We start from the raw sequence: 25282 nt of genomic DNA, 5'->3' as shown, positions 1-25282 counted from the left end.
GCCGAGAGGCGAAGTGGTCACAGACCGCGCTGGCTCCTCGGGGGGGGAAGGTCTCTTGAAGGGAGGACTGTACTAGGGAGAGAGAGAGAGAGCCTGTAAGAGTGAGGAAAAGAGGGGCAGAGGCAGACACAGAGAAAGACTGTGTGATCAAGTGGTCGAGAGGAAGAGAGAGATAGAGAGAGAGAAAGAGAAAAGCCCCCGAGACCTAGAAAGAGCCCCTGAGAGAGAGACAGACAGAGTGTGAGAGAGAGAAAGAGAGAGAGACAGCGTGAAAAAGAGAGCCCCCGAGAGAACGAGCAGGGCTGGCAGAGTGTGTGTGTGTCTGTGTGTGTGTGTGTGGTGTGTGTGTGTGTGTGTGTGTGTGTGTGTGTGTGTGTGTGTGTGTGTGTGAGAGAGAGAGAGAGAGAGACAGAGTGTGTGCGTTAGGGGTGTGTTGGAGGGGGGGGGGGCTGCCAGTTGCCTGGGCGGAATCTGAAACCTGAGGCTGCAGCTTGCGCGAGGGCCGGGCTCAGTGCTCAGCGCTCCACTCCAGACTTCCTCAAACAAGCTCACGCGCAGGCACCCTCTCCCTCCTCCTCCTCCTCCCCTGCTCACAGCCCGCCCGGTGCCTAACTTACCTCGGGACTCCGTCAGTCGGCCGAGCGCACGGCACAGCACGGAACATCACAGAACACCACAGAACGCCACAGAACGGCACAGCACAGGACAGGACGCGCTCTGGGCTCTGCTCCGGGAAAACACCCCCCCCCCCCACCCCCATGTGGCTACGCAGCGCGGCGCTGACCGCGGCTCGCTGTCCCCCAGAGACCCCCCGGCGCGCAGATGGTCTGACCAGTCAAGGGAAAAAAGTTTATGACAGCTCGTTTCAGCTCCAGCCCACCGTCCCGCTCCGCAGCAGCTGAGCTGCTATATGGAGGTGACAAAAGCGACATCCGCGGCCAAGTGCAGCCTCTCTCCCCTGGATTGTGTCTCTCTCTTTGACTGAAGTGTCACCGGATTGTTTGCCTTTTCTGCTTTTCTTCACTTTTTTATGCCTCACCTCCTGCGGGCTACCAGGTCAGTTTCAAGGGTACGTACACAGATGCCCGTGTGTATATGTGTGTGTGTGCGTGTGTGTGTGTGCGTGTGTGTTTGTAGGTATGTGCGTCTGTATGTTGTTGGTGATCTGTAGTGGGCATGTTTTAAGGAACAGCACTGGTTACCTCTTCCCCTCTCTGAGAACTGTACATTCTCAGCATTATTAGCTATTAATCAACATGCAGTGAGCTGAGGTTGTCCAGTCCTCTCCCGTCTGTGTCTCTGCTGAAATATATCTGCTGTTAGCAGGACCCAAGCCTCACTTTTCTGTAGCATTTCGATTAAATCAGTTTCCTCATCAGCTGCGATGAGTTTAGGTTCTGCATGTACTACTTCCCTTTTGTACAAACGCTGCATATTTTCCTGTGTAAACAGATTTGTAGATTTCTCTGCTAGTTCTGATATTCACTTACCATGCAGAGAGACATATGGAGAATGGCTGAAGATCTAATAGTGGTTGTCTCTCTGTGACATTTGAGATATGTGTCAGAAATACCATCCGTACAGTATGCGTTTCAGCGTCACATTTTAACTTGTCAACAAAATTGATCCGTCTCTTCCCATTCACAAAACTTCAGCCTCAAGAGATTTCCCTGTCTGCAAATTCCTGAGTCACCTTTTCTTTCAGTGTTGAGCAGCACAGCAAATTTCTGTGGAGCAAGAGAGAGAGAAACAGAGAGAGAGAGAGAGAGAGAGAGAGAGAGGCAAAAACAATCATTCAAGGAATTGCTGTTAACAAAAACAAAGCCCTCAACTTTGAAACGCTGGTGGGCAGTGCTCGCCTGCTAGTGTCACCACAGCGCACCGCTGCTCGGCTGGTAACTAGAAAGGGGAAATGAAGTAAGGAAGGGAGATGCTCCTGAAAATGATAGCGCACAAGGGGGGGAATGGTTAGGCACCGGAGCACGAATCGGCAGTCCGAGCGTGTCTCTCGGATTTCCACTGCGCATCCATTCTCACAATTACTCACGCCGGTGAATGCATTATCATTAGAGGGGGAGAGAGAGAGAGAGAGAGAGCGGGCGGCATTCCTGATTGAATTAAAATAGTTTCTGGATTGCTTTATACTCCAGCCTCTGACGACCTCGAGCGGGGTTCACTGAGCACGTTGCCCCCTGGGCTTCATCTTTATTCCCGGTCCTTGGTGAGGAACGCCTGCGGGGTCTGGACCTTTCTGCCAGTCTGTGAGACCTCATTTCCACCAGCCACCAGGCAAGGGCCGGTTCAGTTATGCCCATTCATTCAGAGGAGGGGAAGTGGTAAATACGTGTTTTTTTGGAAGGGGGGTCCGCAAAAATTGGCGCAGGGCGAAGGAAATGTGGCCGTTGCAATACTACGATGGTCTGAGATAGCAGGCGATAAAATCGCATGCACACACACAGGGCGGATGTCTGAGTCACTGTGGAGAAGGGGGTATTTGTGCAGACTGCACACTCATGAGCTCCGTGTGATTCCACTGGACGCTGAGGAGAGAACCAAGTTGGTTTGTTTGCGCATCACACTGCTACAGTTATCATCGCTGAAGGAGGGAGCAAGCCTGCAGACGAGCTCAGGGCTACGGCAGATGCCACAGCTTCTTCACCCCCCCCAGTCCACAACCTCCCCCCTCCTTTAGCCGCGCAAGTCCCTTAGCCCTGACCTGAGATCGGCCTGCCAATTAGCACTGATCCAGGGCCAAGCCACATGCACTTATCTGACGGGGCCGTGCCAAAATGACATAAGAGCAACTTTAACAATATCCCTCAGAGTCTGTACACAGCATGGGCCACAGATAAAAACAAACAAGTGCTTTCATTTAAATATTTTCCTCACGATTAAGAAAGGAAGGGGTTTGACAAAAGATTTTTGCTAATGTGCCAAATCATTGTAGTACAAAGTTCATTAAGGCCCCCGCAATATGCTGCAAAAGTCTCTTTTAGTGCGGCACTTCATATTTTTCTTATAGGTTTTACTTTTGGACCCACAGAGGTATGAAAATCTAAAGCCAGCGTTCAGAGTGTTGTTCATGGCAAAGCAGTGGGTATTGTCTCATGCAAAGCTCGTGCTGATGCGTTTGCAGCCTGCCTTCATAACGGTCATTTTGGATATTTTAAGCCCTGCTTGCTGGTGGCAGTCTGACTCACAGACCTGCATGCAGTCTGACACAATGCGGTCAGGCCTCCGTTCCTTAGCTGTGTCAGCCACAATGTGACACAAGGTGAATACCAACAGTGCGTTACTGGATAGTGAGAGCCCGCGCTATGTACAATATTTAGGCTCGTAACAGCCAAAATGAAAATACAGCGGCTGAAATCTAGTGACTGATGTATGGTAGTATACTTGGCTTTCCTTGGTTAGTCAGGTTGCATAAGTTAACTTGTGGTAGCATTTGAATGGTGTTATGTGCACACTCACTGGTTTGGGAGTGTTGTTAGCCTGGTCTGACTCTGTTGCTGATTCAACTTGAATGGATACACTAATGTTCTATTGTGTTGGAAGAAGTAATGGATAAGTGCGCCTGCTAAATGAATGTAATGTGATGTAATGAAATCATAAATGATAAATCATAAGTCGTATCACTATACAGTGAATGTGAAATAAGACATCTTGGTGGGAGACTTGATAAAACCTTATAAGGAAAACTGTGTAGCCACAATAAATGGAGCTTTGGTAAACAATTTTATACACATTTTCCCCCACACACAAACATGCAGATTACATTAGAACTGGCTTCTCAAGTGGTACCCATGAAAAACTTAAAAAGGTTGCAGAGTTTGGCAGCTGTATCCCAAATGAAGACGCAGATGAATCTCGAGCAATAATAATCCATATGGCAGGGGATTAAATATGCATGCATCATGGTAGGGAATTGAATATGATTCAACATGTCAGAATTAGCTGGGAGGAAATGATGTGGACGCTAAACAGATTAACCCCTTCAGCAGCCAGTGGCATGGAAGCCACATCATGCGTGCAGCACAGAGCTGAACTACAGACAGCTTTAGGTGTTTCCTCACGTGGGGACCCTACACGCGGAAAATGACCGGGTGCCACCATCGTCTTGCGGAAATGTGGCAGATCGATTGAGGCTTCGCAGAGTGGCCTGTTCCTGACCCCACCGTGAGTGCACAGCCTCACAGGAAACACCCCAGCTCCCACCACCGTGTCACTTCGGCACGGACCCTCAAACTCTGCTTGTTTTCCTACCGAGATTCCAATCCCCGCACATGGTGGCAGCAGCTGGCGAATCCGTCCTTGACCCCTTGGACCACTTTATGGAATGGAAAAAAACATTGATACTTAAAATGTCTGTGGAACAGAACAGCATACATTTTGTTGATGCACCATGCTGGGAATTGCTCATGATATATAATAAGCACATTTTAAAATATTTGCGTGGTACTTGCTGACTACTGACATTGTTATCAGTATGCATTTCTAACATACTAGTAATAGTTTTCTTCAAGTGAATGGAAACACGATATGAATACCAGATCGACTGGTTTATTTGAATTGCTTCTTTCCAAGGTGTGGTTTTAAGTTTGCTCCTCTCTTGCCCCCTCCCCCCGATGTGTGCGACTGTCAAGGAGATTGATCTTACCCTGGTGCTATTTCAGCGGTGTTTGACCATGGCAGGCTAGGAAGAATTTTAGCTGTTCTTTGTCCACTCAGCTCACCCCTCCCTCCCTCACAGAATCCAGTGAAGTACATCTGCCCCATATGTACTGAAGGCCTCTTTACATGGCTAGTCTTCCATTGACCCATCTCAAAGCGATTCGTATTTGTGTCTTGAAGAGAGGACAATTTAGGGATTGAAAGCAATTCTGTTTCGGAGATGGAGAAATTAAGACACTTTGAATTGAGAAAGACATTTTGGATCTGGCTCTTTCTCTTTCTCTGCTAATTTCGTCGATGTGTTATCTCATTGAATAAGATTATCTTGTTCGATAAGATTTTACATACTAACTTTGTATTAAGGATTTTTATCCAAGGCAGTGGTCTTTACTCAGTGTATCGATGCTGGTCACACGCACAGCCCTGGGCTTCCTGTGAGCCTGTTTTGGTCTGAATTGTTGCATACTTGCTGTGTCCAATTTCCTGAGGGTCCATTTTTGAATTGTTATTGACATTTTTCTTCCCAGAAAATGTAAACTAAGAATTTTCGTGTCAAGCTGTAACTTAATTTGTCTTAGATCACATGGAGATACTGAGGTTTCCCAGACAACAAGCATTTGATGCCCTTTAAATGGACACACCTTGCTGTATTTGGGCTGAAAACTGGGCGACGCTGACCCGCGCCTCGCTTCTTGATGAGCGGACACCCGTGGGGATGCTACCGGGACCGCAGGGGGGCCAGCCAACCGCACTGCGGCTTATTCTGTACGGTTGGACGGACCCTGCATCACCCGGTGAGACAGTCTAGCATTAGCAGTCTAGCGCTCAAGCTGTTTACTGCAGCAGCTGTGAAGCTAGTGCGCCAGCCTGCAGACAGACAGATGGTCTGGATAATGGCTTTGGCAGCTTGTTAAAAATAAAGGCAAAATAAAGAATTCATGTTTAAAGTTCCGCTGGGAATTATTAAAAGGCCTTAAGTGTTGTTTCAGACAGCAGATTAAAGAGATAATCTGGAGCTTCATAAACATTCAATGAGGTGCATACATCTTTCTCAATGGCCTGCTCAAGAGAACAAAGCACAGGGGGCATAATTCACATGTATTGCCGTGCAGGAAAATGCATCTTACATCTACCTCTTGCCATCGGAATAATAGATCAATGAATAATAGAACCCCAGCTTTTTAACGACGCCGTTTCTCAAGCACCTCTCAGCACCACTTTCTCAAAGGACAGACTGGTGAAATTAGATCGCTTTCCCACAAATGAAAGGTCCAAACAATGAGATGCCAAATATTGAGCTGCTCCTTTGTGGACCGCGGGCTCCATGGCATTCCACCGCAGTGCGCAAACATACTGTGCAAGCACAGAAAACCAATAGGTTCGGGAGGCTAAATTGGTAGACCGGCCTCTGAGGCTTCTTCCACCGCTCTGTGATAGGATTTGTGATGGTTCCAGCAAAAAAAAAAAGGAAGCTATAAAAAATGAGAGAAACTGGTATGAGCAGCATTGGCGACAGGGTCTCTGCTCGGTGGCATCTTCTCTGTGTCTGTCACTTTCCCGCGAGAGACAGCAACCCTTGTTCACGCTGCACTGAAGGGTGTAGCAGGTGGACGCAAGGCGAAATGTTTGCACAGTTGGAGCCCTCCTGTGTGGCCGTCGCCTCTCCATACCTGACACATGAGCAAAAATGAAGCAGCAATGTAGCTATGCACTGTGATAGCGTCATTTTATGCCCTGAGCTATTTTAACACTGAAACAAGAATTGTTGGAGTGCCAGTGCCCTTTTTTGTTGTTTATAAATAAATCAAAACAGCCACTTTAATTTGCAGCTGAGTGACATTTTGATTGGTGCCTCCTTCTCATTTTTATCCACACCCTGTGAATGGGCCTGGTTGTAGTTTGGCCTCTGATACTTGTTTTCTTGGTCCCATGTGTCCGCTCCATGGCCTAAACTCTTCTATTGCTTCTTTTCTGGGGTGTTCTATTTGAGATTCTGATGCTTTTTTTTTAAGTAATTTTCCACTCATGTTCTGTCAGCTGATAAAACTTGTCTGCACCTTTTCTGTGTAATTTCACCCCACTGGGTGTCATGTTTTGGCAGGGGTTGAAGGGGCACACCGCCTTCACTGAAATTGGTTTCAGATTACCAGATGAGGGGGTGAACTTCTGTCACCGTGAGCCAAAAAAACCAGGTGAAACAGTAAAATTTGCCCTCCCTGGTAAAAACAGCGTGGCTATGCATGTGTTTCAGTCTGTATTTTGGGACGAACAAGAGACTACAAATGTAGGTTGAGGCTCAGAGCCGAAAACATACAGGAGCCTCCCCAGCTACGTGGCATAACTAAGGCTGAGGGAGATTTGCGTGCTGCGTTTTATGAATTAAGATGGACGGTGAGCGGAAATAAAGTCGCACGAGGCCAGCGCTGTCAGAGCCAACGCAAGAACTGTCAGAGGGGGCTGAAGATACCTGACTACTGTGGCGAAATGAGAGCGGGCCCACGCCAATAATAATCACAGCTTTGGCAAGGACCTTGTTAAAACTACGCCAAATGGACCCATTTCAACAAGGTCCTTGCCAATAAGTATTATTCTATCAAATAGGAAGCGGAAGGTTTCGAAAGTGTCCAGGAACGGCATTTTGGAATGGGAGCAAGCTCTGCGATATAGCAGAACGGGGGGCAAGCGCTGACTCCAGTAGAGAACAAAAGGTAAAGCCTGTCGCACTTCTCTGTGGCCCTCACAGTCCGCCATGGGAGTCTGCATCAGAATGAGCCGTTTCAATTCAGCAGACGCACATCAGACACACAGAATTTTGTAACGGGCGTCAGAAAAAAAAGACAACAACTGTTCGCGCTTAAAGATGGGGGATTTTCGTCAGTCTGAAGGTTTTCGGATTGCGGGCCATAATTGATGGCCGGCGTGCTCGTTGAGCCAAAACAAACGAGGGATGAGTCAGAGACAAGCAAGCTTAAACACACCCTGCTGCTGATTGACAGTATCGAGACGGCGACGGAATATTAATATCCTACTCTGTGTGGAAGAAAGTGAACGCTAATTCCTCCGCACAGCTGCCGACCTCGAAGGGCCCGCATCATCTGATAACACTGTGTGGCAGAACCCGGAGCTACTGTACCAAACACCAGTGTAATTGCTGCACCACACTGTAATCTACAGATAGAGTGTAGTATAACGAAGAACATAATTAGGTTGCATTACAGCAAATAATAGCGGTTGACAGACAGATTTTTATTACTTCATTTTGGATGTATCTTCCCTATTTAAGCTACCAATAAATCTGTATTTCCTTTTTACCCCAGTCACCAGTGGTTACCACTGCTTGTCTCTTTGAGGAGAGGCTCTGAGAAATATTCAACATGCTGTTTATAAACATGCGGCTCGTGCCAAAAGATGTCAGTGGCCGGCCCTGCGTCTTCCTTTGACGCATGTTTATGGTAGAGGTCACCACTGTCCGTTCCCACTGCTCCTGTGATCCTGTTAGCACACATGCATGCTGTGTGAGAAAGTTCCATCAAAAAACATACATGCCTCGGGCCACAGTATGTTAAGCATCTCTAAAGACTGTAGCAGCTGTATATTTTACGCTGGTAAAATATGGATAGCATTGTCCCATTGGCAGGGGGCCCTACAAAGGCCTACACATAAAGGATGGCTGAGGACCTACAGCGCCGTAGCGTGCGTGCGATGACAAGCTCAAACAACGACGTGATAAAGTTCATCTGAATTCCATTCCCAAAGCCTGGATTTTGGGTTGATTCTTTGCGCCCTTTACTGGCTTCTGTTGCGTCCAAAATGTCATAAATAATACAACTGCCCTGATGCTTATTTTTCAGAATATGCAGGATATTTTATTCATGAGAGGCTTCAAAGGGTCTCTTTGAGCTGGACTTAGGCTGGGGGGTTGGTTCAGAGGGGAGCTGTTCATTGGGGCATCACTGGTTCATCACTGGTGCAGGCAAACCAGGATGCTCAACCTCGGGCAGTGTAACTCAACACACAGGGCCAGACACACAGGGATAGTTTGTCTCTCTGTAGTGGCAGAGGGGTGGTCCCCATTTGCAAAGAACCAGAACGTATTCAATTTCGTTTTGGTGATATAATGTGCATGCGCTGGTCACTTCAGGGGACACATTTAGCGGCAGACTTTCTATCATGTTGTTGTCTCTCTTATTGTTCATATTTTTCAGCAATACTGTTCATGCTTAAAAATATTGACATTTTGATAGCTGATTAATCAAAAACATCCCTGTTTGCAAAGGGAAAACCCCCCTGGAATTCTTACAAAGCAAAAACAAAATATTAGCTGGTTGTGTTGATACCATTACATAATTAAACACGTTAATATATGTGTGAATGACTTCTGCATGTATTTGCAAGGGGGTTACTTTAAACAAATGAGATCATATAGAATTGCACCTACTGAGGGCCATTGATGTTTTCTGTGTGCTGACATTTGTGATGTACTTCGGGGGACTGTGCCTGTGAAAAAAAGGCGACCAGGCACATTGACTTATCTTATGTCTGTCTTTACTTAATTTGCCACCGTGATGGTTCAGATAACGTGGTGAAATACTGTCCCAGTGGGGCTCCCGGGTTCAGATGGATGGCCTGGGTTCTCGTGCAGGATCCGTCCACAGCAGCCAGCATCACTGGCGTCAGGCAGCTGATAAATCACAGCCCCGGAGGCCTGGCAAGGGGACAGAGCAGCGGCAAGCGTCCCGGGCCAGCCCTGGTGGCATTTCCTCCATGCTATCAACAGATGGCCGTCCCCGGAGGGCAAACACGCATTCACCCTCGCCTGCACAAGTGCCGCATGCGTACCCTACTGCATGTGGCGTGCGCTCCCAGAGCCCGGTCTCAGGTACGCGTCGCTGTTCCTGGAAAGCCGCCCCCTTCCGAGAGGGAACGCTGCATCCGTTTTTCCGGTGTCTCCCTCTTTCCCCCTTTACCGCCAGGGGCCCTTATCAGCGCCGCGAGCAAACGTGCCGGCACCTTCAAAACGGAGAGACGCGGAAGGGGGGCCCACCGCGCCAATAGAGCGAGCGCTAATCCCCTTTGAGCGAGCTAATGAGATCCAGATCTTTCCAGGATATTACGGGGACACCGGAGCCAATGCGAAAGCGCCGGTCCCTTGTTGTTATTGGGGGGTGGTGGTGGCAGTACATCACAGGGCACTCCGGCTCTCCGCTCGGAGCAGACCGCATCCCTTGCACTTGTTTGGCAGATGACTGGAGCGGGGAGCACATCTGGGCCTCGTCTGAGGCCTGCAAGTCATCACAATAACGCGGAGCAGACTGCGACGACGTGGCAGGGGCGAGAGCGCCGCCGGTGGCAGCGGCCGCGCCGGGGTCGCGCCGACGCCCACCGCTACAAAGGCGCTCGAAAGGGAGACGGGGAGGAAACGCCGCACAAAACAAGATCTCCTCTTTTGTCCCCTGTAATGGATGAAGCTGCAAATCATGCATCCGGGGACAGGGAAAACAAACCAACAATGGAACCGCGACATTGTACTATAGCTTATAATGAGGAAACTCACTCAGCCCTCTGCTGAAGTCAACAAAGAAGACCGTCCTTCTGTGTGTGTTTGTCACATCGCACTATTATTACTGATCTATAATTGTGCCTGACTATTATGGTCGGTGTTGAACTGAGATGTTAGGGTGCGTATAACTCTGAGTAGAAGCAGACAATACCTACTCACTCTACTGCCATTTTAAGACCTTGTCATGACATTAGAACATTCCGGAAACGTGAGTTACAAGGTACAAAACTATGATTAAGGTTTATTTGGGGGTGTGCTTCATTACTACTTGTAAATGTCTGCACAGCAGAAACACTATGACAAAGTGTTCATGATTGCCTGTAACTCAAGGACATACCCATCTGTGTCTTGCCTGCAAATGTTTGACCGTATTGACCGTATGTGTTTAGTCATGTAGGAAACTTGTCTTACCTATTTCTCTTCGGTTTGCGCTGTATCACAAGATGGCACCCGTAAAATGTGATCCACTTTCTTCCCTGCAAGTAACAGCCATAGACAATGTTCTCTAATGCTGAATCTGACAGCAGCAAATCTGAGGTAGGCAACTGTGACAAGATCCCCATGCCTTCAGGGAGACAGCGTGTTAGAAGTGAAAATTCAGCAGGGTCTAGAAACTTAAAACAAGTTGGATGACCCTCTCTCAAGGTCTTTGAAGTTGAATACTAATAAAATGTAACTAAAAAATTTAATCTAGAATCTAAAATTTAAAAGTAACATTCATATGGGGTCTTACAATCTGCACAGTCATAGAGATCTCGTACATTTAACGATTATTCCATATTTTTCACAAATTTTTGGTCAGATATTGCTGGCTGTGATAAAATATCTACTGTATGTGGACAAATTGTGTAATTTAGGGTTTCTAATTCTCACATGGGGAAACACTGCAGACCAATGCAGAACCACAAATGTGAGTCACTGATAACCAGTCTACAACCTTATGCTTATTGAAGTTCATCTGCAAACTCTAAACTCGTTTTAACACTGAGTTCTTACGGGACCTGAAAACAGACAGTACATATATATCACTTCACTAGAGACCAGGTTATCACTGAAAAACATACATTCACATTGCAAAGCTATATCTGTCACACCAAAGGTCATGAAAATATATTGCCTGGAAGAGTGAGAGGAATATGCTTCGTGGAATTCACACATCTGAATCATTGTCATAGTTCTCCCAGTACCATAACTAATAATGTAATTTTACATGCTGAAAAACAGTAAAACAGAAGCCACTTCAAATAATGTAAATATGCTATTGCTGTTCTTGCAGCAACTTATCCTGCGCAAAATGTGTCCAATAATTACACTGCATGTTAACAGGACATTGAGTAAAGAGTGAGGAGCAGGACCTGCTGGGTTATAGATGTACAGAGGAGCAGGCTGCTGACAGGTTTGCCTTTGGCTGTTATCTGGCTCGCAAACATCCTAACCCATGCTTTCAATACCGCCTCCCATTCGCATCACACACAAGCATATGTCTTGCATATTTGCTTATCTGGAAAAATTCAAATGCGGGTTTTGCAACATGCACAAAAAAAGAAAAACATTGCGTTGCGAGGCTACAGTATATCAGATTGACCTTGAAAAGTCCTTCCTGTTTTTTTTTTTTCTGGTTACGTGGCCAGGCTTTTTACCTTCGTGGTTCTATGAAAATAGGTTAGCTCCCGCCCCATTCAAACATGAGAGAGAAAAGAGGAGGCTACAGTGGATGCACCAGAGGAGACTATCAAATGAAAAAAGCCAGTCAGAGGCACTCTTTGTCTCTCCAAAAGCTGGCCTCTGCAACCTGCACCTTATGAACCTAATTGTGTTTCTTTTCCATGTCCTTTTCTCTCGACTCTAACAGAGGAATCCATTGGGCTTATGATGGAGGAGCAAGCCGTCTCCAATAGCAGCCCGCAGCATGGTCAGACCAGGAGGAATGTCATCAGGTGTGGGTGGCTAAGAAAGCAAGGGGGCTTTGTCAAGACTTGGCACACGCGCTGGTTTGTCCTCAAGGGAGACCAGCTCTATTATTACAAAGATGAAGAAGAGACAAAAGCCCTGGTAAGTAACCCCCCCCCCCCCCTTCTTTTTACAAGGAATATTTAATGGTCTTCAATGTGCTGCTCTGAGCAGCGGTCTCAGAGTTCAAAGCTGCTCTCAAATTCACAGCAGCCGGGGGAAAGGGGAGGTGTCCCGTTTTTCACTCCTACGGGCTGATACCTCGCCTTGAGCTCGATGTAATGCGGCCGTGCACTTCCCTCGCAGGCTCAACTTTTGCACATATATTTTAAAATGTATTTTATTCAAGTATATGTTATATAGTATTATAGTGTTATATAGCAGTATATGTTATATACTTATATCTGAAAACGCGTTCATAATGTTTTGTCCGATTTTGCTTACATAAATTTTCCATAAGGGCCTCACAAGCATGGGGTTCTATTGGTTTTAGAGTGTTTACAAATCTGTGAGTAATGAAGCCTGACTGTTGGTTTGGAAACATTCTCATCTGGGTACTTTCACTCTCTGAGACACACAGGTGTTTCCTTTATGGCCTTTTACATAATCTTCTCATGGAAAATACAGATTGACTTCTTTTATGTCTGTTGCTTTACTTCAAGTCAAACGCCCTTCCTGTTCTTTGAAGCTCAGTCATAGTCTTAGAGTATTAATTTACTTGTATTTAGTGGGCCATTAAAGCTTGTTTGTTCCTATGAAGTGTTAAATTACCATTGTGAATTATAAGTGTGCATGTTAGTGTTTGAAACAAGAAGAAAATCACTGAAGGGCATTCAAAATGTGTTTTTAAGGCAAGGATGTCTTAATGTAGATCATGTAGCTCCTCACTTCAGACAGCACTACTGACGCTGAAAGCACTGTTAATGACATTAGAGCACAAAAACTCATAATTCTAAAAAAAAGCAATATGCCACTATTGTTTGCTTTACTGTTGCCTTTACTTTGTTTTACTTAGACCTCATTTCTATATTCACATTAATTTTTTTAACAGCCTATGGCATTTTGTATGGAAATAAGTAATTAACTGAAGGTGAATTCCTAGGGAACACCTGAGAAACCTCACCTACTGCATAGCTGTGTTATGCATTCCCTGTCAGTTCCACGCCGTGCCTACCATCTGTCAACTTCCCACTGACATTAAACTGTTGCTCTGTCATCTTTGGCACTTTTGCTTAGAATAGCCATGACCGTGGCTCTCTATCCAACATTGTGTCCCACTCTTGCTCCTTTTCAGGCTGTTGTACGATATTTTCCTGGACTGGGGCATTCACTCACTACATTACATTGCATATACATTACAAGCATTTAGCAGAGCGACTTCCACTCTGGGTACGATTGGTGACAAAGAGCGCTGGGACTTGCAGAGGACGTTCTCACAGCCAGTGGCAATGGGCCTGGGCCACTCCAGCCCTCTGCCGCAGACAGCCCTGTCAGTGCCCCAGGGGGGCCCTGGCCAAACCGCAGGATTGCCAATCTGGAGCACTCCTTGACACTGTCAGTTCTCACAAGTCTGTTATGTTCCCATCAGATTACCACCGTGACATCTCAGCTATACTCAAATGCTAACTGTGATGCTAAGTAGATGACAGTGCTGGAGTTCAGACAAGACACCCGGAGGATCAAATGCAGGAGGTCAATGAAATGCTTGCATACTGGCTAACAGTAAATAAGTGATGCATGGGTTGAAATGAGTATGTTTCAGTTAGCAGGCCGCTAACTGTTTCAGTGGCTGATCCATGAATTGCAGTATAGCACAGGCAATCTTTAGCACATACAATGATCCAAAAGTTCTTTTGTGGCATAGCTAATGTCTGAAAGCCCAGGCTCAAATCTGTGTGAAAGCAGCTTGATTATGTAAATATTGGATGAAGTGGTTGTTGACAAGAAGGGATGATGTGTTGATCTCAGCGGGAACATGAAAACCAACCAACTGGCTGATGATGTAGGGGGATGTCACAGAGACCAATCACAACGCTCCACAGCGGCGATGTCACTGCAGAGCATTGTCAGCTGCACTGAAAAAGTGGAGGAGTATCCAGGAGCAGGCATAGGTCTCATCATCTCGGTAACTCTTAGAGAAACTTAGAGAAAAGGGACGATGAGATCTTTGTCTATCAACAAGACTACACAGAGGGGAAAAGAATATAAAGCAAGCCTCTAATCACTATGGGTAATCTGAAAACAGGCATAATGTCAGAGGGGCAGGTCAGCCAGACTCATATTTACATGGTTACTTTTGTCCCGTCTCCAGTGTTCTAAAAGCATAGCAGTCCATCATTGCCTGAAAGTGAGGGCATGTAAAGCTCAGTTCTAGTTCTAGTGTGTGTGTGTGTGTGTGTGAGTGTGATTATCAGGACTATTTCAATTTGTTTCAACACGAAGACACACCGCTTAGCAGAGCGGCCAACTACAAAGCTACCAACTAATGAAAAACAGACAGTACAAACAAAAGGCAGTCATTCTTTAAATCACAGTTATTAACAGATGACAGTAAGCGAGTCCAGACGCTGTTGTGAACACAGACGAAAGGAACATTTCTATGAAAGCCAATACATTTGTATCATTCTTCCTTATATTCACCTTTTCAAACAGCGGAAATGGTGCCGTGTGAAATATTTGGTGACCCCTAGTGTTTGTCTGCGACACCACTCACCTGTGGACAGAAGCTAGTTTAAAATAATGGCAATCATAATTCGAGCTTTTACTATCCTGCGTTTGCAACGTTCACGACAAAAATGCAGTGCACTTAATCACTCTCTCGAACTGGTCAGTGTAGTATGTAGTTCCTGCTCTATATTCGTCACAGAAATAGACTGCATACAGGGCGTGCTTGTTTGAAAAAAGTTTCTCTAAATTTACGTCGGCAGCATATCCATGCCATTTTCCGTTGACGCTTGATTCCCCAGTTATTTTGAGATGAGCTGATATACTTCTCTATTTTGGGGAGTTTCGTTTTACCCTGTGCAATCTTCATTTTGGACTGCCCTAGCACTGAGAGGTGATTCAGTCGAAGTGCAAAACTGTAAACCTTGTGGGGGAAGTATTCCAGGGAGTGTTCTAATTTCGTTTTCTCATTTAGTTTTCACAAGTTGTGTTTATTTTAGCCCTGGATTAATTTAAAAGGTTGGGTGCTGTCATGTTATAGCAAAAAGCCGGCCTCCCTTGAACTTCACTATGCTTTAACTGAACCCCAGCTTGGGTGCCTGGAAAAAAACATGTTGAGCGATGCAGTAAAATGGCTTGTTTTTCGATAGCCTATTCCGCTCACAAGATGCAACTTCTCCAACAATGCATCACATCTCCATGTTTGACCGCTATTAGCTTTGCTATCAGGAGAACTTTAAGACCATCTAATTCTTCTTAGCGAGGGGGGTTCAAAGCAGCGTGACAGTGCTCTTTGAAACGTGGTCTGTTTTCAGTGCGTTTCATCTCCTGTAAATGATGTAATGCTAGGAATGCCAATGAGGTACGTTTATGTAATGCCTGTGGTCTCAGCTCAGCACATCAAAACCCAAAAGCTGCACGTGCAAGCGGCCAACTGAGCAAAGTGTGTCTTCTCGCCCGCTCTGTGAGTCTCCCTCTGATTGATGAGCACAGCCTGTCTTGTGGTTCTATTTTTACGGGGTGGGGGGCTCTTCTGACTTGCAACCAAATCCCACAAGAGAGTGAACGCCTAATTACCATAGAATTCCAGCATTGTTCTAAACGGCAAAATGTTAAATATGAATCCCCACAACTGCACTTGACATGTGGAACATGGAATGCTAGTATAGGGGAGTAAAAACAAGTGTTATTTGGATGTGGCCTGTACATTTTATCATAGGCTGGTATGAAAACAAGCAAAACCACAGTACAAATCTGTAAGACATATATTTTGAGAAAATGCATGGCTTTCAGGGAAATAAGCATCCAGAGCAGACATGTCACACTAAAGCAAGTTTAAGTTGGCTTCCTTGTTTTTTACTGGAAAGAGGACACAGGCAAGTTGCAGTGTAAAGTCACATTACAGTAAAATATGCTATCACAAAATATAAAGAAATTATGCAAAGTATTCTAAAATGTTTCCCTTCAGTTTTGAGCTGTTTTATATGTTTTTGAAAAAAAAACTAAGATGACAAGAAAACTTTAGCAACAAGGCCAGTTTTCTCATGTAGTCATGATTCATCAAAGGCTGAAATACAATGCCCATTCAGTTTAAACTTATCCTGGCGGTTCCTGCTGGAATGCAATGCAAATTTAACATAACTGTATCTTACCAAAAACACAGGATAAATAAAGCATGCTAAATGGGAATTCGACACTTAGGTGTGGACACTTATAGTTTGCAAAGAAAGCTACACTGGGTGTATGTCACCTACACCCTGCAATCATGTACATGTGATCTGCTAGCATCTACTTTTAGAGTTTCCTTTTCCTCCCTTCTGAGTCATTTCTAGATCACAGCTACTCAAAGGTTCATCACAGATGGTGTGCGTACAATCCACCACATTGATTGTTTCCATTGTTTGTGCATGTTATCAGTTCAGAGTTTATTATCAGCTTTTACTTAATCTGTTTAATCCAGCTCCAAACTAGACAGACTGGTAGATTTTCAAAAGTGTCAGATGAAATAAAACTAAAATATCAGCTCACAATAATGTGTAAATATTGTCTTTATACACACTTTAAAAGAAATATTACATATAAAGTACTGAATTGCTCCTGTTTACTTGGTGTACTGAAGCAGTTCATGCAACATAAATCATTCTAAGCTTTATTTTATTCAGACAAATAACATGTAAAATAAATGGGTTGCCCTTGTAGATGATGCTTAAAGGTAGACAAATACAGAGCAATAGTTAGGAGCTACTTATACAAAAAGAGAAAGTATGATATTGTCAGCCTGAATGTAAAGATGTACATCCGTGCCAGATATGGCTACCAGAGAAAGATATCTGGATAGAACTGCAAACTCTGTGATCCAATTGTGAATAGTGAATAATTAGGGACATCAGTTGGACATATACATGTGAATATATGCACTTCACATGTGGATCTTTACAGACAGCGGTAAGTGGGAGTATTTTTGTCAGACAGTACTGTTTCGATCTGGATCCCTCTTAAACATGGAAATACAGAACTCAGCAGGGAGCAGAAGTGTAGAGTTCTTGGTTTTTGTCTGGCCCCTGTTGCACTGGATGTACGTGCATCCACTACAACTCCAGACAATGCTTTTCCCAGATAGCCTTTTATGGCTGTTCCGTGCATTGGGCCTCACCCGTACACTCGGACTGCCCACGTTCAGAAAGGGATCGGTCTCCCGGCAGCACCGGCCTGGGAAACCGAGCGGGGCCCGTGAACCGCCTCTGCTTTCGCAGTCAATTGGCTGCCAAACGCGAAGGTCAGTTATCCCAAACCTGGAAGTGGGCGGAAGGGGAGGAGAGCGGGCCCCATCAGACAATGCTTTTGTTGTTCTCCTCCCTGACGAACAAAAGCATCACAGTTTTGAAACATGGAATATTCCGGCTCAGTCAGCACAATGCGGGCCGCAGAGAGACTTGTTCTACTAAAGCGGAGAACGAGAGATTACATGATTAGTCAAGCCCAAAAATGTTGTCTATTAGCTTCCTCCCTTCACAAAATGTTTTCAAATGTTGCCTTTCATGACTTGAGTGAGAACGTATGTGGGTGTAAAGCTATCTGATCTCTTGTGGTCAGTACCCAAAATGGGATTAACTAGGAATATCAATCTGGAATGCCTACAGGAACTATCCCTCTTAACTCTTGTGTTCCCAATTAGGTACTGGATATTTGACAATAATAGCTTTAATAAATCCATGTCAGTCATACAGATACAGATGTAAAGTGTATTTCTGAACTGAAAGTATCAAAACTACTGGGTACCAGAGTGTTAAGGAGCTTGAAAGAAATATTGCTTTGAAGAGCATGATGTACCTGTAACTAACACGCATACCATACCTGAGGAAAGCGGAAGTTTTCTTCATGTTTTTCCACTTTCTCTTTGGCATTAGAAGCAGCCTCCGTTATTATTTTAGGGAGAACCACTGGGCACCAGGGTCCTGAGGAACTTGAAACAAACAGTTGCTTTTGTGAGAATGAGGTAACTAACACCCATACCATACCTGAGGAAAGTGGAAGTTTTCTTTAAGTTTTTCCTCTTACTCTTTGGCGTTAGCAGTAGGTTCTGTTATTATTTTAGGGAGAAAATTTGAATTAAACTAGGCCAGGAACACAAGAGTGTGTACGAAGCAGTTAATCTCCGTAACCTACCAAACACAGGCAGAACACTGACATGGCCAATAGATTATTCCTCCATCCGGTGTAAAAAAAAAGAAGAACGAAAAGAAAACAACTAGGCCAGACTGCTCCCCGCTCCTGCGGCCCACAGCTGAGAGGTCAGCCCTTCCAAAATTCATCATCACGACACCGGGCGCTCAGAGAGGATCCTAATTACCCACGATCAACCAGAATCAGCAAGCACAGAAAGGCAAGAGGTGATGAAGTGTGAAGATAAAAGTGTTCATTAATTACCCAACTCATTGTAACCGATGTCTCTATTCGTTACCTGACTCGTTAGCCTAATTGCTGTCACTGACACATGACCAGGAGTGCCTGCCCCCTCCAGTTGTCTTGGGAAACCTGGCATGCGTCAGAGCCGATTCTGGCACACTCAGGCACCCAGAGTACCACGGCTAGAGCTCTTATTCTGGGACCTGAGAACCAAGATGTTCCTCAGAGGGAAGGCCCCCCTCCCTGGGGGATAATTTTGCCGTCACCGGAACGGGTGTATTTTCCTGAAAGGAGTCTGAGGCCTGCCTCTCTGCGCAATTTGAGGAATGCGAGGAATGGGAACTGGCGGTCAAGTGTCATATCACGCGCCCGAGGGGAGGGGAGGGGGGACCGGCACGTGTGGGCAGGGCCCTGGCGTGGCGCATACGTGTCCCCACTCGTCAGGCGTGCGCACGTCGTCCGTGCCACAAAGGAATGTCTGTAGTACAGACTCAATCGCGTAATTATCGTAATTCAAACCGCTTACCCTTCCAGTTGCATAACAATGAACTGAGCTTTGTTTGGAATGGATTCGTATGGTATGTGTTCGTCAGTGCATGGGCTTGTCTTGCGTCTGTTACGATACGCTGCTAGAGAGACCACCAGTGATAACAATTTACGTCATATTGGTAATGTGTAATGCCGTTTAATGCCAGCTATGTCAGTCCATGCATAACGTGCAGTCAACACATTTTTCAAAGCATTGCCTATGTTTATCGTCCAATGCAGGCCTTTGAAGGGAAGGGGAATACTAAAAAGGAATTGAGAGGAATACTAAAAAGGAATATCAGATTTTCATATTTTCATATGCAGTTGTATTTGCTGCCCACACCTCTTTGCACTAGGAAAATGTGACACATTATGTTCCAAATGTAATCATTAAATATGGTGTGTAATGTAGCGGCCCTGGCTGTTGAACCCCATTTGGGTATAATAAACAGTGAAAAGAAGGGGGAGAGATTTGCTGGAGGAGGAAACAAATGACATGACAATGAAGTGGAAAGAGACTTTCTGTATTTGCGGATGGGACCGGTTTCATTTGGAGCTTCAATTAAAAAAAGCAGCATCATTACGCTGACCTCTACCATTCTAGCGGGCTGGCTTCACCAGCGCAAAGCCCCCGAGAGGCCTCCCGGGCTCCTCCACCACCACATCGCGGAGCAGTGCCGGGTGCGAAGCTCTGTAACAGTCCTGCCGCGGTGCCAAGGTTGACGGGTAATAGGATGGGATAGGCTGCTACTCTGGCACGACTGGGAGACAAAAGCAATTTGCACCTGCTCCCCGGCAGTTTGTCTCCATGCACAACCTTACGAGAGCCTTTTCTTCCGAGAAAACATGTACAACAAACTTTAAAAAAAAACATTTTAAGAGGTGGTTTAAGAGCGGGTTGTTGTGTCCTCTTATAACCTATTTAAATATGACACAATCCAGGCATGCTAGGCGCTCATAGCTACTTTTTGTGCTGCTGAGCTGATGTTAAGACTGAAATGCCTGTTGTTGATTTTTAAATAATGAGTTTGTAGGTGATAATTGTCTATGTTTTTGTGCTCAGCTTCTTCACAGTTTAATGAAATAGGATAAGCCCATTAATGAATGTGAGGGTGACCATTATGATGATGGAAGTTTTGCCTTTGATGGGGCAGTGCTGTATTCAGCAATTATGCAGCAATATATGCTGTAAAGTCTTTTAGAATATACAAGGGCGAAAGAATAGTCTGTTTCCAACCAGCGTATTGTCACAGCAGGAGGCCTGCTGCCGGCCTTGTCAGCTGCAATATTAGATTAGTCACTAATTCAGAAAGTATTGTCTGCTGGAATTCAGGTTAGTCCTGTGGGGCAGATGACCTAGCCCTCTCTCCTCCACTCCCTGCTCTGCTCCAAAGGAAAATTCTGGTTCATCCGACACCTGCAGCATACTAAAAACCAAAGCTACCCTTGGAACTCGAACTCTACAATAAAAATGAATAAGAGGTCCAATTCCAGGTCTCAGATATCAAAATGAGCAGGTGAGACCCAATCAGTTGTGAAAAGGCCGCCTAATTGTCTGTTTGAAGGACATTTCAATAATCAGTTCAAATACTGGGCACGCTGCGACTGTGCACAGCTTGTAGGGTAAGCATTGCCCCGACCACCCACTTTTTACCACTAAACAGCTGCAAAAACACCCACTGTGTATCTCAAGCCTCAGAGAATGACGGGCGCTATAAATAAGCATGTAAATCTTTTCATGACCACATTATGATTAATGCAACATAAAGAGCTTAACTTTGCTAAACTGCCTGCTTCTTACTTCCAACGTTTTGTCAACATGACGCTTAGCATGTTGAAGTGCAGGAGGAAGTACTGGAGTAGCTGCTCTCTACCGGTAAGCAATCGTTATTCAGACCTGATTAATTCCCATTTACAGATGGAAGGAGCAAAAGGGGAAAAAATATGTTGTTTACGTTACTTAGATTACAGACATTAATTGCCTTGCTTGGCAGGTAGAGGCGCTGTAATATAGTTATAATTGATTTTTTCCGCACCTTTGGGATAAGCCAAAAATATGCCTGGAGACAGAGGCATATGTCAGGCCCTGGCATGGCAATTTCCATTCATCCATTCGTCATCCCAAAGCTGATTACCACAGTCAGGGGAATGACAAGGCTGGAGTTGGGGGCCAGGGGCAAATCAAGGTGAAGCTTGCAGAATGACCCCAGTAGACAGTGCAGCGGAGTCCATCAATCAGACCAATGCGATTGGCCAGGAAAACTAGGACATGAGGAGAAACCCCATTGAAACACAGGAAGCACAGAAACCAGGACTGGAATGAAGTCTTTGGCTCTGGAGCATTGGGTAGCATGCTGACCACCACAATGCTCCGTCAGTCTGCCATGATGAACATGTGTAACAGTGACAGCATCTGTCACAAGGGGTTGGAACCTGAGCCTAATGTTCTTCCACCACCTTAGCTAAAATTACAACAATTATCAGTGTAACTGATGGATTTTTTCATATGTAAAAGAGTGTCAGTGTTTTCAAACCCAAGTGTGGTGTCTGGTAAACACATGATTTAAGCCAATCAGGAGCGCTCATCAACAAGCGGGAGATGGCCACTTACACCTGTAATGTGAGTGATATGAAGAGAAAGAAGCAGTGTGAGCATTGCTGTCCTAGGCACAGGAAGGTTTTCTGTATGTCCAGTGCCCCAAGTTTGAATATTTTAAACCCAAACACATGTATTGCTCTTTCAGAGAGGAAGCAAATTAGCATGATGGCCATTTGCAAGGACTAGCTGCCACATTTTGGGGCCAGCATATGCACTGCTAAGTGAAAATGTATTAGCTTTGTACTTAGTAGTATGCTTTGCTTTGTACTATTATAACGGTGTGTGTATTGCATTATGTTCGTTTATAATTACAATATTTATTAAATGATTTTACACAGTATTATGCCAGATGAACTAATAAAGCAATTTGTGATCATCCATTTCAGTCTGTACATTAACCAAAGAACACTGTGGTACAACAGAAGATGAAAAGATTACCTACCTTCTGGGAAATGCTAAAATAATCCAAGAGGCTTTGAACTGAATATCGATGACTCACTGCTGCTATAGACACCAACAAATATGGCCTAATGAGAGGACATGATAACAACTTAACATTTCAGAAGATTAAAGCGGGCCAGGAGAATAAATTCACCATTCACACCATACACAAGAGGATGGTCTATCCTTTTAATCAGATGTCAAATGACAAATTCATTCTCCCAAGATGTTTTTTGTGTAAATTTTAAATCCTCATTGAACACAGAGTCATTGCACATGCCCGAACCCAGCCCAGAGCTATCCCTGTTAGCCACATGCACTTTGCCTTGCTGTTCAAGTACCCTAGGGCAGTGCATGTTTTGAAATAACATAGCCCGTGGCTTTTCTGTGCCCTGCAGACAAGAATTCACATATTGCATTATTATTACATGTGACATTAACAAGACTCTGAAGTATTATGCACCATTGTTAGGTGTGTGAAAATGAAACTAGATTTTCATTTTCACGCACTTACGCCCTTAGGTAAAAACTCACATGTGAGTTACATATACAGTCAGCAACGGAAAAATTTCTCACACATACCTAGAAAACTGGTAACCTATTGAGGTAGGAATGGCAAGTTAGTAGTTCAGGATGAGGGAGAGTTATACCAAGTGAGTCTCAGACATAAATGACTACAACTGGGAGAAATTACATTTACCATCCGTGACAAACACAAATCCACCCCCTATGTAGAGGAATAAGAGGAAAATCTTGCAGATACCCACGATATGTTTCTCATAACAATTATGAACGCTATGACCAAAGCCTTGTAGGAGGAAAAAAAGCCAAACATAGTTAAGAATAAAACATCCTGGGGGGACAAGGCATTGGATGGCAATACCAAACCCCCTCTGGGACAGGAAATTTTATACAAAACCAGATGAGTAAGAGCAGAGTCTTATGGCGCTAAGCGCAGGTGTAAGATCCTGCTGGCAGCGATAACAGAGAAGAAATGGCTTAAGATGTGCGGGATCAAACTGCAGCAGGAGGAAAATGTGAGACTTGAACTGCTGCAAATTCGCCTGGGTACCAGACTCAGTGTCAACAGAGCAGGGCCTAACTTTCAGGCCTGTGTAAATCAGTAAAAATAATGATTTAAGTAGACACTTTCCTATGGTCAAAACATGCCTATTTTTCACATGAAACAGGAAGACAAGAGGAAATAAGTTGCATGAAGTATGAGGTCTTGTAACTACAACAAGATTGCAGTATCTGGGGATACTGAGGGGTAGGCAGGTATGCAGAGATACCAAAGCCACTGTACAGCACCAGAATTTGACATCCCTGCAAATGCATGGCACTAATGCATCTAGAATCTGGACTGAAGTAGCAAGTTACAAAGAAGTCAGACTCAGAAATCTGCATCCAGGACCACATACACACTTTCAGTATTGTCTGGTTGTGACTGACTGCAGTTTGAAGGAGCTGGAGGTGCACTCTGAGTTCACCTGTTCTGTCAAATGGGAGAATAATTTTGTTGTCTGCCGATGGGATTTTGTCAAAGGGCCGCTGACTGGAAAGGCGGCAGTTGCAGATGGAGCTCAAAATGCCAGTGCACAGAGAACCATAGCTGTGAGGAGCGAATAACGATGCGTGGCGGTAACTACAGCTGGAAGGAGTCAGGGACATGCTGGGAGCGGCCAGAGACCGATGGTAAATCAATGTCTTCAGACACCTGGGCGCAAGCCACTGAGAGATGTGTGGAAACCGTAGAGCTAAGTGGGGCCTGAAAGGCCTGCCACAATCGAGGCTTACATCATGGCCATCGGAGGGGACACAGGGCACAATGGGGCCACATTACTACAGAAGGACACACAATAGGAGACAGCCACTGTCTGAGAGAAAAACCAATGACACGATGCTGTGGCTGTAAAACAAGCCAAATCCCATAGCACTCCCAAGCTTCAGCCCGAAGGAGGCAACATGGCCTGATTGGCCATTTATGGATCAATTTACTGCACATTCAGTGGTCAGCTGATTCGGGAAATGTCCGCACAATTGCAGCACTGGTATGGAATTTGCCTGGTAACTGAAGCCATTTTACATGATAATATAACTTTCACATAGTCGATGTGCACCATCTCTGAGGAATTCTGGGAGAGATTGGCACTAACTGTCCGACTATCACATTTAATTATGAAAACGTTTCCTCTGTCCAAGGACATATCTGACAAGCATTCACAAATCTCACTGTTTTTTTTTTAATCCCTGAATCTTCTTTCTCTGTTCTGCATCGCAAACCCCCTCTAATGAAGATGGGGAATGGCGAATGTCATGCATAGCTGGGATGGACTTGATGGGATAGGAAATGAAAGTGTAATTAGCATTCTGGGCAGAAGACTGAGACCACTCTGTCATATCATGGTCATAGCTTTCTCATCCTCCCTCTCTCTCTGTCTCCTACTCCCTCCATCCCTCGTTACCTGAAATATCAAAGTATGCTAACTCATGTCCAACATTTTCAAAGTTTGAAAGAAAAAAAATTTGAAAATTCTCAGAAAATAGCTACATGCAATTATCTCAGAAGTGCAATCTACACAAATTACTGTTTAATGTGCTGTAGATAATTCCTGATTGAGATTAACTCTGGGTTTCTGAGGAGGAAATCCCCAAATCACACTGGCTTTATGTGTGTAAATTACTGAGCTGCCAAAGTGGGAGTGTTGTGCAGTTGCATGAAAAAAAATGCACTATACATGCAATGCTACAGTGGGTGCAAGACGGCTGTGGTTGCCAAGCAGAACCGTGCACTCTCATGGGAGGCATTAAAAAGAGAAATCACCACTGAAAAATAAGACCCAGCCTTACTCGGAAGGGTGTGTCCTCTGGGTTGTTCACAAATGCTCAGCGTGCTGACCAAAGTGAGAACGAGCAACATGGAATCATTTATTATGCGAAACTGTACGTTTCTGACAGCAGGC

At 45.0% G+C, this 25282-nt stretch overlaps 1 protein-coding gene across 2 annotated transcripts in view; it reads left to right on the top strand.

Annotated features, from left to right (window-relative positions):
• Positions 1–751: 751 nt before the first annotated feature.
• The window catches only part of arhgap24 (Rho GTPase activating protein 24), a 104182-nt gene continuing 79651 nt past the window's right edge, over positions 752–25282 (top strand). The window contains exons 1-2 of one of the 2 annotated variants that reach the window (XM_036528618.1): positions 752–1056; positions 12084–12283. In XM_036528618.1, the coding sequence (XP_036384511.1) occupies positions 12101–12283 (183 nt within the window). In that variant the 5' untranslated portion in view covers positions 752–1056; positions 12084–12100. Of the gene's footprint in view, positions 1070–12083; positions 12284–25282 lie in introns of both variants that reach the window. The other variant, XM_036528617.1, reaches the window with a different exon arrangement.

Source organism: Megalops cyprinoides, chromosome 5 (genome assembly GCF_013368585.1).
Source record: "Megalops cyprinoides isolate fMegCyp1 chromosome 5, fMegCyp1.pri, whole genome shotgun sequence".
NCBI lineage: Eukaryota > Metazoa > Chordata > Actinopteri > Elopiformes > Megalopidae > Megalops > Megalops cyprinoides.
The sequence above is the reverse complement of the archived record's forward strand: the minus strand, read 5'-3'. Positions and strand labels throughout refer to the sequence as shown.